This window comes from Notothenia rossii (genome assembly GCF_949606895.1).
Source record: "Notothenia rossii genome assembly, chromosome: 1".
NCBI classification, from domain to species: domain Eukaryota; kingdom Metazoa; phylum Chordata; class Actinopteri; order Perciformes; family Nototheniidae; genus Notothenia; species Notothenia rossii.
In genome coordinates, this window is record NC_136912.1 from 54849032 (window position 1) to 54866177 (window position 17146).

Sequence of the window (17146 nt, forward strand, 5' to 3'; positions counted from 1 at the left end):
TGTGAACGCGATCGGCTTTTAGTTCCAACTTAACTAAACAAGCCGGTCTCTTGTAAAAAAGTAAAAAAGTATCCTTTATGATAAACACAATCATGGAAAAATATTTAAAGTGATAACCAAGCTAGAAATCTTTGGTTCTAAAAACATTCTGAGAGAACGTTTTCAGCGGGAAGTTTTCTTTTGGTTCCCAGAATGTTCTTCTGAAAGATAAGGTTCTCTAAAAACGTTCTTAAAATGTTTTTGATAACATCGTTAGAACATTATGGCCTACTATTCTTAAAACGTTTTCAGCGGGAAGTTTTAGTTTGGTTCCCAGAATGTTCTTCTGAAAGGTAGGATAATGTTGTCTAAAAACATTCTTAAAATGTTTGGTGATAACCTTCTTAAAATGTTTTTGATAACATTGTTAGAACAATATGCCCTACTATTCTTAAAATGTTTTCAGCGGGAAATTTTTGTTTGGTTCCAAGAATGTTCTTCTGAAAGGTAGGATATTGTTGTCTAAAAACATTCTTAAAATGTTTGGTGATAACCTTCTTAAAATGTTTTTGATAACATTGTTAGAACATTATTCCCTACTATTTTTAAAACCTTTTCAGCGAGAAGTTTTAGTTTGGTTCCCAGAATGTTCTTCTGAAAGGTAGGATAACGTTCTCTAAAAACATTCTTAAAATATTCGGTGATAACCTTCTTAAAATGTTTTTGTTAACATTGTTAGAACATTATGCCCTACTGTTCTTAAAACATTTTCAGCTGCAAGTTAGATTTGTTTATGTTGCCAGGATAACGTGCTTTACGTTATGCAAATGTTCTGTGGTAACAATTTACAAAAATATTTGAACATTATTAGAACATAAAGACATAATATTCCTACAATTTTTCAACTCAAAATTCCTGGGTAAGTGGGATGATTTTGATAGTTTACTTAACTATTGGAATTTTACTATTAACACATGTAAAAGGATGACTCGGAATCAGCTGATGAGCGTAACATTTGTTTATTAGAAAAGGGGAGCTGGGAGTGGAGGTTGGTTATGGCAGCAACAGTTGTTCCAGGGTGGGTAGATAGGCCTGGCTGGTCTTGAGAGTGTGGCAGTGCATTGGATTCCTCCTGGAAAAATCAGTGTGAGGCAAAAGCAGGCAAAGTTGTCAAAAGATCTGCTGGCAAAAAGCTAGAGAGGCACGCAACAAACCTTTCACGGCAACAATCCAGCAGGGAATGAGTGCATGCTGCAGGCTTTCATAGTGTGGCTGATGAGCAGGTTGCAGGTGTGGTTGATTGGAGATTGCTCCCAGCAGTGTAGAGCAGACCAGCAGGCAGGGGAGGGAGAGAGAGAGACACACAGGGGTGTTTCTCAATCTCGAGTAAAGCTGCTCCAGAGCCACTATTTCAAGCATACTACGTCATCGAGTCCCGCCAAAGTACTGTTCGAATGTCCAGCATACTTGGAATTCTACCGAGCCCAGCGTACTTCGTTTGGAGAAATGTCGAGGCTGCACATGTGTAGACTCCGCGGTCTTAAAATCCCCACGATGCTTTGCGCACGGACCAAATTCCCCAAATCTGTGGCGGAAAAGGTAAGGCGGGGCCTCTCATATGCCACACTCCTGCACACTTGCTCACCTGTTCCACTGTTTGTTTTCCGAATGCGAGGAAGTATTCTTGCCTCGCTTCTGAAGCAAGTGACTCGGAAGACATGTGCTACCAAGCAAGCGTAATCGACATTGAGAAACACCCACTGTAGAAACAAACACATACAAACACTAACAGGGGTTTCAGGGACGGGCAGTGACAGTGGCCGTTTCTCAATGTGGAGGAGGCTTGCTTGGTAGCACATACAGTGGGGCAAAAAAGTATTTAGTCAGCCACCAATTGTGCAAGTTCTCCCACTTAAAAAGATGAGAGAGTAATTTTCATCCTAGGTATACCTCAACTATGAGAGACAAAATGAGAAAAGAAAATCCAGAAAATCTCTGTCTGATTTTTAAAGAATTTATTTGCAAATTATGGTGGAAAATAAGTATTTGGTCACCTTCAAACAAACAAGATTTCTGGCTCTCACAGACCTGTAACTTCTTCTTTAAGAGCCTCCTCTGTCCTCCACTTGTTAACTGTATTAATGGCACCTGTTTGAACTCGTTATCAGTATAAAAGACACCTGTCCACAACCTCAAACAGTCACACTCCAAACTCCACTATGGCCAAGACCAAAGAGCTGTCAAAGGATACCAGAAACAAAATTGTAGACCTGCACCAGGCTGGGAAGACTGAATCTGCAATAGGTAAGCAGCTTGGTGTGAAGAAATCAACTGTGGGAGCAATCATTAGAAAATGGAAGACCTACAAGACCACTGATAATCTCCCTCGATCTGGGGCTCCACGCAAGATCTCACCCCGTGGGGTCAAAATGATCACAAGAACGGTGAGCAAAAATCCCAGAAACACACGGGGGGACCTAGTCAATGACCTGCAGAGAGCTGGGACCAAAGTAACAAAGGCTACCATCAGTAACACACTACGCCGCCAGGGACTCAAATCCTGCAGTGCCAGACGTGTCCCCCTGCTTAAGCCAGTACATGTCCAGGCCCGTCTGAAGTTTGCTAGAGAGCATTTAGATGATCCAGAAGGGGATTGGGAGAATGTCATATGGTCAGATGAAACCAAAATATAACTTTTTGGTAAAAACTCAACGAGACGTGTTTGGAGGAGAAAGAATGCTGAGTTGCATCCAAAGAACACCATACCTACTGTGAAACATGGGGGTGGAAACATCATGCTTTGGGGCGGTTTTTCTGCAAAGGGACCAGGACGACTGATCCGTGTAAAGGAAAGAATGAATGGGGCCATGTATCGTGAGATTTTGAGTGACAACCTCCTTCCATCAGCAAGGGCATTGAAGATGAAACGTGGCTGGGTCTTTCAGCATGACAATGATCCAAGCATTTCAAGGTCCTGGAGTGGCCTAGCCAGTCTCCAGAACTCAACCCCATAGAAAATCTTTGGAGGGAGTTGAAAGTCCGTGTTGCCCAGCGACAGCCCCAAAACATCACTGCTCTAGAGAAGATCTGCATGGAGGAATGGGCCAAAATACCAGCAACAGTGTGTGAAAACCTTGTGAAGACTTACAGAACACGTTTGACCTCTGTCATTGCCAACAAAGGTATAACAAAGTATTGAGATGAACTTTTGTTATTGACCAAATACTTATTTTCCACCATAATTTGCAAATAAATTATTTAAATATCAGACAATGTGATTTTCTGGATTTTTTTTTTTCTCATTTTGTCTCTCATAGTCCAGGTATACCTAGGATGAAAATGACAGGCCTCTCTCATCTTTTTAAGTGGGAGAACTTGCACAATTGGTGGCTGACAAAATACTTTTTCGCCCCACTGTATATGCTGGGCATTTAAACAGTGATTCGGCGCCACTCGATCACGTAGTATGCTTGAAATAGTGGCTCTGGAGCAGCTTTTCTCCACATTGAGAAACGGCCAGTCAGTCCGTTCTTCTATATGTCTGTCGGTCTCAAATCTAAAGGGTGCAATAACGATTTTTATCCACTATGCATAAACAGCGGACACTGTTTATACGCAGCCCTCACAAACCACACACAGCCAGATAGCTTATCTAACAGTTATAACCTACATACGAGACACAACCTTTATAGTCAGAAAATAAGTGTGACTATTTTACGATATTTTACACATATGATATTATGAATACTGTGGGCCTACATACCTTAGTGTGATTATAAGTGCTTGTGAGTGAATATTGGCATGCAAATTTGTTTTTATACGTCCTATTCATTGTCTCAATGCGCTCATACATCTTAAAAAAGTTAGCACCAAAAATGTTAAGAATGTTTTTAGAGAACGTTATCCTACCTGTTAGAGCCATTTTCTGTGTTGACAATGAGTGTATTATTTTCTTATTAATTTAGATCTTAATATATTCTTTCCATTTATGTATTGGTACCGAATTAAGTATTCAGAGAAAAACTTTAATTTACTGTGAGCCACACCTGTGATATAAGGAAGGGGTCGGACTGAGCGTGAGGAGGAAATTGTCTCTAGCAATGAACTTGTAATCGGGACAGTCTTTGACCCCACGTTACACTGATGATTTTGTTTATTTTGTTTGTTTAAATATATGGAAGTACATAAATCGGCCAAGGAAGGCAAAGAAATCAGCGCCTGCAGAGCTTTATTTGGATGGTTTTTAACGTGTGAGTCAAGAAGCGGATCCCTGTTGACGTGGCACAGTTTTTAGATATCCCACAAGAATGGGCCACGACACTACCTTTCAGAAGAACATTCTGGGAACCAAAATGAAACGTCCCACTGAAAGCATTCCTAGAACAATGAATGGTAACATTCTCAGAATGTTTTTAGAACCAAAAATGTCTAGCTGGGAACTCACACATGCCACCACAAACATGCAATATCTGCATACAGCTTATCATGACATTACGTGCTTGTTTGTTTTTTTCAAAAGGAAAATATGGTGACATCAGATTTTGTAAACATTCTTTTCAAACAACAAGTTTGTTTTTTAAAGCGCTCTCCAAATAAATCTGACGTTGACCATGACCGTGTTAATATTTGCCATCACAGGAACGTTTAATAAAAAAAGAATTACCTCCTGAAAACATTATCCGAATGTTGCTTTGAAAATGTTCTTCTTTTGTCATCATGCAACATTGAGGGAATGTTTAAACATTATTAGAACCTCTAGGTAACTTTAGTCAAAGTTGTGAGAACGTTCCCTGCTAGCTGGGATTACAGACATTGACAGCGGTCTGTACTACTGGATTAACAACGTGTCACATAAATAAACTTGTTTCTAAATTGACCAATCAGAATTAAGTATTCAACTAAATTAAATGTCAGTTTGTTACTGATGGCCAGCTCCTTTTCTAATTAAAATAAGAAGTACTTTATTTAGCCTCCATATTGTTTATGGTTGAATGTGGGCCACGAAAAATGTTTAGATTCTTAAGTGAGCCCTGAGTTGAAAAAGGTTGGGAACCGCTGATCTAGAGGAAAAACATCAAGCTTGTACCCAGCTAGCAGGGAATGTTCTCACAACTTTGGCTAACGTTACCTACAGGTTCTAATAATGTTTTAAAGAAAATGGTTTCATCTGATGTTCAAAGAACCTTTTGAGGATGTTTATTATTTCAAATAATGTTCCTATATGGTTTAAGGTTAACTAAGACCAGGGGCGGATCTAGAAAAATATTCATGGGTGGCAAGAGGGTGGCAGGAGATTTTGAGGGGTGGCATCTCCTGGCAGAAGTATATGCTGATTTAATCGCAGTCATATCAATCAATGTTAACTTGGAAAGCCACAATCAGGGCCGTATCCACCATTGAGGTCCTCCTCGGTATTTATTTCCGAGCTGTGTATATAACAAAACTTGTGAAATAATTGCACTAAACGGGGTATTTTGTAGAACTTCCATTTACTGCCGATGGGGGCGCTGCATAACTACGTAGCCTTGATTAAAGCTGACAGAAGAAGACGACATTTATCGTATCAACAAACCACCGCAGCCCGGACTTGCATCGGAGCAGCGGAGGAGTGATGTGGTATCTAGATATCTGAGTCCAGCGGGCTGCTTGTGTTTCTGCTCCTCACAGGACATCATATGACCCGCAGATCCGGTGTGAACGCTCTACGTTAGTCAGTGGACGTCCAACAACATGCACACTAACTTATATTGCAGCCATAGGCTATACTTTGGTTTAAATTGCGTGAATAAACTAGCTAGAGAGCTACAGTTAATTACATTCATCCAATGTCAGAAGGTTTAACTTTTAACAAACGTTGCAATGCTTTTCTTTCATTTCAATTTGAGTAAAACATTGAAGATATAACATTGTATTGTTTTCTTTTTACACTGACTCAGATATAATGAAAAGACTAGGTCAGTTGAAGCTCAGCTTTGGTAAGGAAGAGACAGGCAGAGAGAAAGGGAAAGTGATGGAAGTCAGGGAGGAACTGCAGTCACACAAAAGAAAATGTAGGCTTAATAACCCCATCTATCTATCTATCTATCTATCTATCTATGTATCTATAACTTAGTCTTCATTTACAATATAGACAATAGGCATCATTTTTAAACAACATACATCTATTGCAGTTATGATGTCATAATAACATACAATTGTATAAAACACAATTTGCTTACATCTTTGTTCTCTTTTGAGATTTAAATTTTAAAAAAAGAATGCAAACAAATAAGTGAAATGAACTAAATTGCTGAATTGCTTTCAATTAACTGGCAGGAGCGACAAGTGAAGAGGAGCAAAAAGTGAACAACGAGGGAGAGATTGAACAAAGAGAAAGAGTAGAGGACAGAGAGAGTAATGAACAGGAAGAAGACAGAGAGACTAAAGAAGATGGAAGAGAGGCTGCAGGTTATGGAAAGGAGAGAGACATGGAAAATGAATGTTGACAATGTTTTGTGATAATTTTAGCCTCTTCTGCATGTCCAGATCATTAATAGTAACAATCAACTGATTCTTATGCATTACACTTTCAAAAATAATTGATGCTGCAGCCCACTGACATGGTTTGAAATCAATATATTATCCAATGTGTGACCCCCCACAGGACTTAAAAAGTACCTAACTAGATCATGAAAATCCCCGAAATCTCGGGGGGGGTATACCCCCGAACCCCCCTAGCATGTTTGGACCTCGGTATTTAGGAAATCCTGGATACGGCCCTGTCCACAATATTAATATTTTAATTCAATAACATAGGTGACATTATTGTGGCTCATCAGTAAAGCCTTACATATAAATATATAAGGTGGCAGACCTAATTTAATGAATTTTAACTGAACAATAACTGAATGAGTTTGTTTCAGTCTTAGACCAGCAGGGGTACCATATCTATTAGGGATGCACCGAATATTCGGCCGCCGAAAATTATCGGCCGAAAATGGTTAAAAAGGCCCTTTCGGCTTTTGAAAATATCACCGAATGTCAGAGAACAGGGTTACGTTGGTAAGCTAATGTGTTGTTGTGATGACGTAATAAAAACGCGGCGACAAGCACGGCGCGCGACCATGCTCGCGGCTGGCTCACAGCCAACATGTCTGCCGCTTGGAGATATTTAAAGATATCAGAGAAAGAGGCGCGGATTGCGATTTGTAAAACGTGTTCAGCTGACATTTCTCGAGGGGGTGTAACTGCAAAGACTTTCACCACTTCGGGATTACTCCACCACTTGAAATCAAAACACCCGGACAAATATGCGGAGTAAGATCAAATCACAAGCACTGACAGCGAGAGACTGTTCAGCGCTGCCTCTCATGTGCTTGATGAGAAGAGGAACAGACTTATGGCTCATAAAGCAGAGAAGCTAATGTTCATTCAAAAGAACCTCCCACTTTTCCTTAATAAGTAGACAAGGCTGGCTTATCATAAGCTTATCTAGTTCTACATGTCTACTCTATACCCACTTTCCTGAACAATTTTCATTGTGAGTTATAATTCACCATCTCAGGTTATCATTAGGGGGAAATGACAGCAGCACAGTGTTCAATATATTGTACTTTCGGTATCTAAATGATACAATGTTGTTTACATTGCTCATCAGGACAGACCACCTTATTTGCAGATTCTTGAAATTGTAATTTAATTTGTAATTGATTGTGGATTTTGTATCCAGTTTTGTATCTTTATACAATGTTTACTACTTTGCTTATGAGGACAGACAGCCTTATTTACAGATTCTTGAAATTCAATTGTAATTTCATTTGTAAATAGTTACATTCATGTGGATTTATCCAGTTTGCACATTTGTATGCATGCACTTATAGGTGCATTTGTTGTTGTTGTTGAAGGCCTGGCTGTTAAAGTCTTTATTTACACTTTATTTTAAAGCACCTTGGCTTTGTTCTGAATGCACTTTGTTGTAGTTATCCTACAGAGAAAAGAAAATGCACTTGACTTGGAATTAATGTACTGTATGCATTCAAAAGTGCTGAATAAATGTTTTATGGACCCATAATAGTGATTATTATTTAAGTTAAGTTTTGACATAATCATGTCTTTTTCCATAATCAGGCAGCTGAACAACATTGGTAAAAAATATATACATTATATATATATATATATATATATATATATATATATATATATATATATTTCTATCAATCATTTTCGGCCTTTCGGCATTCGGTTTTCGGCCAACTGTTTCCTATTTTCGGTATCGGTTTCGGCCAAGAATTTCCCATTCGGTGCACCCCTAATATCTATAAAGACTACTGCAATAAGTACATTCATTAACTGTCTCATCTATGTTTGTCTGAATGAATATGATACTATTAACAATCATATTATTTCTATCAGCTGTCAATCACTGTTATGATTCACATATTCATTTATTATTGAATAAACTATATTTTTTGGAGGAGTTAATGATGAATGTTCTTCAAGATGCTTGCTCACCCTCCTTCAAATTTGAAAGACAAGTAATTATATCATGTATCGAAATTCTAAAGATTCAATGGAACAGTTCAGCGCCCCACGACTTTACTGCAAACAGTTACAACCTTGACTTTACATCAGAAAGAACAAACATTAAAGAAGTGACTAACTGCATCAGTTAGGGTTAAAAAACTTGTATTCAGCTAAAACATATACATCGCTGCAGTAAGTTATTATCCAGTGGAAAGTCCTTACCTACTGGCCTAGTTAAATCAAAGTTGTTACTTTTGTTTGGCTGGGCAGTGTAGTTTTACACACCGTCTTATTTGACTTTCTCAGGAATTAAAAATGTTCTTTGGGGGAAGACCCCCACAAAGAAAAATAAAATATACACACATACAAGGTCAACATCTTAACAGATTTGTATGCTCATCGAGTCATCCGTCAGCAGAGCATCAAGTTGGCATGCCTATTACAGCTGAATGTGGCGATTACCATCTTGTTCAGCAAAACGCCTCACAAACTTATTAAGATCAACAGCTTTAGTGCATTTTGATTCAATGCCGTGCTGTGCCTTGAGTACAGCCAAACTTGACAGTCTCTTCTCTCTCATTGTAGACCCCAAATACCTAATTCCTGTGTACTTGGGTCGGAATGCTTCTCGTTTTGCGACGTCCCCCCCCCCCCCCCCTCAAATGAAATCACCGCCAATCGTATTTCCAAGCTCGCGCCAAGGCCGGGTGAGGGGTTACAAGACTCGTGTGCTGCAACAGATTAAAGATGTTCTTTAAAAAACTTTACCTCAATGTTACATTATAACAAAAGAAGAACATTCTCCAAGCAACATTTTCAGGATGTTATTGAGGCTTGAGATGATAGAAAGTTTTTAACAAAATGTTCCTTTAATGTGATATGTTAGCAAAGGTGAAATATTTTGCCTGCAACATTCTGAGGATGTGTTTTGGACGTTGTTGGGGTATAAGATTAAAGATGTTCTTTATAACACGTTCCCTCAATGTTACATGATAACAAAAGAAGAACATTCTCCAAGCAACATTCGGAAAATGTTTTCAGGAGGCTATTTTTTATAAATGTTCCTCTGACAACATCCATACATTCATCTGGCTGCTACTTAGACATTATTTATCTAATATATCATATTCAAATAACTTGCATATATACTCTCTTATTGCACTATTTCACTTTTTTAAACTATTTATTTTTGTATTTACTATTTACTTGCACTATATTTTTCTGGTTATCTGTTTTTTTATGTTGCACTGTTGGAGGAGCCTGTGACCTAAGATTTTCATCGTCATACTACACTGTAGCTATGTTCGTATGAGAAAATAAAGACCTTGAACGTGATGCGAAATATTGACAAATTGTCAAATAGGGCTTTCCACTGTGCACTAACCCTACCTCTGCACAACACAACTGATGTTCTCAAACACATTCAGAAGGCAAGGGATTCCACAAATTGACTCTTGACAAGGCACACCTGTTACTTGAAAACCATTCCAGCTGACGACCTCATGACGCTGATGAGAGAAGCCAAGAGTGTGCAAAGCTGTCACCCAGGCAAAAGGGGGCTACTCTGAAGAATCTAAGGATTTTTATTTTAGATTCTATATACATAAGTAGGGGTGCACCGAATGGGAAATTCTTGGCCGAAACCGATACCGAAAATAGGAAACGGTTGGCCGAAAACCGAATGCCGAAAGGCCGAAAATGATTAATAGAAATATATATATATATATATATAATGTATACATTTTTTTACCAATGTTGTTCAGCTGCCTGATTATGGAAAAATAAATGATTATGGCAAAACTTAACTTAACTTAAATAATAATCACTATTATGGGTCCATAAAACATTTATTCAGCACTTTTGAATGCATACAGTACATTAATTCCAAGTCAAGTGCATTTTCTTTTCTCTGTAGGATAACTACAACAAAGTGCATTCAGAACAAAGCCAAGGTGCTTTAAAACTGTATAAACATCTAGGCCAGTAGGCCTACAACAAAATAGTGTAAATAAAGACTGTAACAGCCAGGCCTTCGACAACAACAAATGCACCTATAAGTGCATGCATACAAATGTGCAAACTGGATAAATCCACATGAATGTAACTATTTACAAATGAAATTACAATTGAATTTCAAGAATCTGTAAATAAGGCTGTCTGTCCTCATAAGCAAAGTAGTAAACATTGTATAAAGATACATAAATTGAAAACTGGATACAAAATCCACAATCAATTACAAATTAAATTACAATTTCAAGAATCTGCAAATAAGGTGGTCTGTCCTCATGAGCAATATAAACAACATTGTATCATTTAGATACCGAAAGTACAATATATTGAACACTGTGCTGCTGTCATTTCCCCCTAATGATAACCTGAGATGGTGAATTATAACTCACAATGAAAATTGTTCAGGAAAGTGGGTATAGAGTAGACATGTAGAACTAGATAAGCTTATGATAAGCCAGCCTTGTCTACTTATTAAGGAAAAGTGGGAGGTTCTTTTTAATGAACATTAGCCTCTCTGCTTTATCAGCCATAAGTCTGTTCCTCTTCTCATCAAGCACATGAGGCAGCGCTGAACAGTCTCCCGCTGTCAGTGCTTGTGATTTGATCTTACTCCGCATATTTGTCCGGGTGTTTTGATTTCAAGTGGTGGAGTAATCCCGAAGTGGTGAAAGTCTTTGCAGTTACACCCCCTCGAGAAATGTCAGCTGAACACGTTTTACAAATCGCAATCCGCGCCTCTTTCTCTGATATTTTTAAATATCTCCAAGTGGCAGACATGTTGGCTGTGAGCCAGCCGCGAGCATGGTCGCACGCCGTGCTTGTCGCCGCGTTTTGATTACGTTATCACAACAACACGTTAGCTTACCAACGTAACCCAACGTAATATTTTCGACCGAAAGCCGAAAGGGCCTTTTTTACCATTTTCGGCCGATAATTTTTGGCGGCCGAATATTCGCTGCATCCCTATATATTAGATAAATAATTTCTAAGTAGCAGCCAGATGAATGTATGGATATTGTCACAGGAACATTTATAAAAAAGAATAGCCTCCTGAAAACATTTTCCGAATGTTGCTTGGAGAATGTTCTTCTTTTGTTATCATGTAACATTGAGGTAAAGTTTTAAATAACATCTTTAACCTGTTCAAACTGTGTTTTTTTTTTTGACGAAACTGTGTCTCAGGGCTTCTTAAAATTTAAAAACCTATTAATGTGACATACCCACTTAACGGGAAGAAACTCAGCTAACTGATTATACGAAACATTTTTACCGAAACAAAACAAAAGTCTCACAAGAATCGTCTAAATGAGCCCAGAGCGAAAAAATGCTAACACACTTAGCACAGAACTCTAGGTATAAATACCCTTATTACATATAGGATCTGCACAAACAAGATATTGATTAGCAAACTGAGATTCCACAGATTCTAGGGTTATAAGTATCATCACTGAGCGACAACACAACACAGAGCTTTACGGAGCAAAAACGGGACATTGTCTTACCTATGCTGTTGTTCTGATCAAAAGTTGTGTTCAATGGCATCAAAATGATAAAAACGCTGCTGAAGGTTAATCCATAGGTTAATCCAATGTGTCTGTGTCACTTTGAAATGATTACTGATAATCCATCTTCATATTTATGTCAAAAACTGAGTTTTCATATACATAGTTGCTATGAGAGCTACCAGAGTGTATGACAGCTTCCGGTTTTGGGCATTCTGGCTACGCATCACTCATTAACGAATGGGTAATGTTTAGATGGATCTTAGGAACTTTCCCTTGATTCTATTGGCTCTAACGGTTAAAAAGAGGTGTCAATCATCAAAATCGACCGAGGGGGGCCATACATATGGAAAATGCAACCAAATGACCCCAGAGGTGTTTTTTTTTTTGCTAAACCTCTCTAAAAAGGTCAAATGTCACTTGTTTTGCATCAATCTTGATACAGGGTACTTCTTATATGTTATAGTTTGTATTCCTAGAGCTTTTAGTCTACTATCCCATCATTCAAGGGTGGTTTTCACTATAAGCAATGTATGTTTTTTGGATGGACACTATAATTTACATTTTATAGCAGATCAATTAAGATCATCTTGCTCTTTCTAAAGTCAGCGGCAGTCACCAGCAAAACCACGAGGATTTCCTTGTGCTTTCCTGACATCAGCCATCCTGCGGCTGCCTCTGTGGCGACAGTGACTGCGACCAAATGTAGGACAAACTTTAACGTGAGTTGGACGGAGCTGCATAAACGGGATGTATTATTCATCCTCACATGGCCAGCCTTTTAAATGTTTCCTGAAACCTTGTGCAGGAGTGATACAATCCGACATCTGTAAGTGCACTTGGTAAATGTCCTGTAGTCACTTCAATTTGCTCTGCGTTCGAGGCAGAGGGTTCACTTCCTCTGATTTGACTTATATAATATTCTTAGGATTTTAGAGTTTATAAAAACATTGATATTAAGCTTAATTAATGAGAAAGCCTCATCATCATGCAGGACAAAATGGCCTGTAAAATCACATATGTGAAGATTTTAAGAAGAAGGGACCACTCTCCTTTGTGCAGGAGGGTTTCCTCAGTTATATAGTACATATATTAATGATGGATTATGGATTAGCAACATATGATACAAACTGTGAAATTATGGTCATCACTCATGTGAAAACCTTGTAACTCCGGTTAGGTAAGCGCATTTTATTTTTTTAAGTTGAATGATCCCAGATTTGTAAGGTTTTTTGAACAGTTCAATACAAATAAATGCCCCCATTTAGCATGGGCAGTTGATGAATATAAGGATTATTACCATTTTTGACAATTAATGTCACAGAATCAAAATTATGACTTGAATATTTTTTGTACAATTATACGTTAACTAGAACTCAATTGATTAGTTGATCGGAAAAAATGAAATTTCAAGTAATTTGATAATGGTGTAATACGAATGATCTATAAGGATAAAATGCTAAAAACTCACTCTGCCATCAGCCAGACGCCACGAACACTGCCATCCACCGCTCCATCCACCAGAGCTTCCACATCTCTCACGGCCTGACTCAGAGTTCCAGGCTGAGGAGAAAAATGCACGATGTCACTGTCTAAATGTCCATTGTGACAATAACAATCAGTGCACAGAACGCTTAAGGGGCAATCTTTGAGGCAGAAACACAGATGGAACTCGTACTCCAACAAAATGTCAGCATGTCTTTGTGTCAAACAAAATGACAATAAACAAAAAACAAAGCCTCTGCTGCATATGAAAATGATTGCAAATGAACAAAGCTGAGTGTGCAGCTACTGTACTGTATAAATCTGAGAAACTCCTGAAGAAGAGAAAGCTTCTGTACATAATACATTACGTATCCAATTGTCAGCTTTGAGCATTTCTGTTTTCTAATGCAATCCACACTCAAACTGTCATTTAAGATTCTATCTTTGCACGTTTTATTATTTTAATGGCAAGTTAGAGATATTAGGAGTCCATAAGGGCCGCTGACAGTTCAACAGCAATGTGAGCATGGAACTGAGTCGGAAACACGGGACCCCAAAACCACCGGCCGGCAACTAACAGAGGTGCTGATATTATTCCATTTGTTAATGATGTGTCATATAGGTATTAATTAATCACTATGGATATGTTGGTCTATATCTAACTGTATATTATGTAATATAGAGGTGTATCTCTTTAGACATTACAGTCTGCATGAATCCAGTTGCAGTGCTAGAAGGAAAGGGAAGTTGTAAAACATTTGCATAGACATTTGCATACAGTATTTTGCCAATGTTTTATCAGGGTTTTCGAAATAAACAATGGGCAAGTCCTGCGGGAAAAGTGAAATCTTTCTGTCTTTGAATATATAAAATGCAATGTAGGTTTATTTTAAAGAGCAATCACTTAGGATTTGACACAGTGGTGAAGGAAGTATTTTTCAGAACAATGAGCGTGTGTGTGTGTGTGTGTGTGTGTGTGTGTGTGTGTGTGTGTGTGTGTGTGTGTGTGTGTGTGTGTGTGTGTGTGTGTGTGTGTGTGTGTGTGTGTGTGTGTGTGTGTGTGTGTGTGTGTGTGCGTGCGCGAGCGTGCGTGCACTTCAGATAAAACATTAGCTTTAAGCTAGCTCCGGTACAGTATATCGCGACGTTGCTTAGCTTTAGTAATATTCTTCTAGACTTTTCACACATGTCAGCTGCACGTGATGGGACATTTCTAAAACTTGTTTCATTTCACCAACAAGACCATACAGCAGAAGTGTTTACCCTCAACACGAAGAACTTTCTGATCCGGAACTGGTCCAGAGGTGGCTCCGCAGAGGTATGCTGGGGGCAGGCCGTTGCCGCCTCCTCTGCCCGCTCCTCCGCGCCCTCTGTGGGGGCAGGGGGCAGACTGGGCTCCGGGCCCACGGGAGAACAGCTCAGCGGGGGCTGCTCCTCCTCACCGGGTGCTCCTTCCTCCGCGACTGCTGGCATGGTGGGCTTAAAGACCCCAACAGCACTGTAACAGACGGCTCACTTCTTTCAGAACACTTGACTGAATAGCAGGCAGGATTTAAAGACCTGTCAAGTTCCTCCTGTGACGTCCCTAGTATCGAAACGTCAGTCGTTCCACATGTATTTAATCTCTCAATCCCTTTGAGTCAACATGGTTCAAAAGTATTGTAATACAAAGTATTTACTTACAACAAATGATCGATGTGGCAGAAGGTGTTGGAAGCTAGATTTAAAGGAAGCAGCGACAGGTAGCATTAACTTCCTGTTCCGACTCCAACGTTTGTTTAATGGGCGTGCTCATCTCAGTGAGGCACACAGCTGCTATTACCCTGACATACAGTATGTGTTGTTACTACCTTTTATATATTATTACCCTTATAGTCTATGTCAGGGGTTCCCAAACTTTGCCATCCCAAGGACCCCCATATAGCATTATCCTCTGGCGGGACAATTTTGTTTTATTACATTATGATGGAAAATATGACATTCATCCTACAGCTTAATACATTTTCTGAATATATATTTGTATTTGTAATTAATAATCAGCTATTCTTCTAACATTTTTTCGTATGTATCTTTTGTTTGTCATTCATTACATTAATTGTGTCTTCTGTTATAAACATTCTTAACACAATATTAAACAGTAATATCAACAGTAAACATATTTTTAAAGCATTTTTAAAGTGATTTCTACGGAGCCAAAGGGACATGGCAAAAAAAAAATGGAGAGAGAAAAAAAATAAAGTCAGGAAAACGGATTTGTTTCTCGTGCGCACGAGAAACAAATCCGTTTTCCTGACTTTATTTTTTTTTTGAGAAAGTTACCGATGCACCAAGGAGGAAGTGGAACACACATTAGACAACCATTTCATTGCAGACTGTTATGTTTACGTAACATAACAGTCTTATGTAACATAAAACCCCCCCCGTTGATAGTTTACGTCGGCTGGGCAGGGTGAGATTCCCGGGCTGATTTTTAGTCCCAGTCCGCCCATCATGCGTCCTGATGACCGGCGATCTCCTCCATAAAACTAATAAAACTAATAAAAGGGGGAGTAATTGGGCAGTTCGGTGTGTGTGTGTAGAGGTGTGTGTGGTTAAAACGGCCTTTGGTCACTCTTTATAGCTGTTCAATGAAGGTAAACACAGAAGGCGGTGCGTAAAAGCTCTTTGAGCGCTGGTGCTGCTCTTCTCTGAGTTACACGTCCCGCTGCCTCCTGGAGTGACCACACACCCCTGGCCGAAATATCTCACTGTCATTTCCCCACGTAAACATAACAGTCTGCAATGAAATGGTTGTGTCCTGTGCGCTTCACTTCCTCCTTGGCGCACCGGTAACTTTCTCCCCAAAAAAAAGTCAGGATAACGGGTTAGTATCTCGTGCGCACGAGATAGTATCTTGTGCGCACGAGAAAGTATCTACTAACCCGTTATCCTGACTTTTTTGTTTCCTCTCTCTGTTTTTTTTTTTTCATGTCCCTTTAGGGGCTCCGTAGATTTCTGTCTATATAATATTATATAATTTGAACATTAATATGGTGGGAGGCAGGGACGTGCACAGGTACGGGCCTTTTTCTGTTGTAGCCAAATCAACATGATAAGCCCACAATAACGGCCCGTCCACATACAGGCATGAAAAAAATCTTGAAAAATATTGATGCTAGGCATGTCTGAAGCTTGGCGATTTCATGCGCCCAAGGCGACCAACAACCAATCAGGAATCTCCCAGAAATATCCTGCCCGCCCCCGGCATACAAAGCCTGTCCATTCAATTTTAAAACGAAGTAAACTGGATATAAACTCCCCAAACAGGTGAAAACCTACCAGTTTCACCAACTGTCTCTGCCACCTCCCTCCATGCCTGGTTCCTCCGGTTTAGGTCCCGGTAGGTGAACAGAGAGCAGTCGTAAAGGACCGGGACATTTCCTACAGCGATGATTAATTTATCCTCCATTTTATGACATATGGAAAAGACCGCAGCGGTATCTGCATACAGTACACGCGGTTTGATTGGCTAGCGCTTGCACTGGCGGGATTTGCATAAACGGGATTTGATTGGCTGATGCCAGCTTCGCAAGCATTGAGAGCATCAAAAGTTGAACATTGCTCAACTTTTGATGCTCACGACGCTTGCAAAGCCACGCTCTGCTTCCCACAATGCAGTTCGGCGAAGA

At 39.3% G+C, this 17146-nt stretch overlaps 1 protein-coding gene across 1 annotated transcript in view; it reads right to left on the minus strand.

Moving 5' to 3' along the window:
- tprg1 (tumor protein p63 regulated 1) overlaps positions 1 to 15313 on the minus strand; it is a 57174-nt gene extending 41861 nt beyond the window's left edge. The window contains exons 1-3 of the mRNA XM_079686276.1: positions 15162 to 15313; positions 14742 to 14976; positions 13465 to 13556 (exon numbers count right to left, since the gene is read on the minus strand). Coding sequence (XP_079542402.1) covers positions 13465 to 13556; positions 14742 to 14951 — 302 coding nt within the window. The 5' untranslated portion in view covers positions 14952 to 14976; positions 15162 to 15313. The remainder of the gene's footprint in view (positions 1 to 13464; positions 13557 to 14741; positions 14977 to 15161) is intronic.
- Positions 15314 to 17146: the final 1833 nt, after the last annotated feature.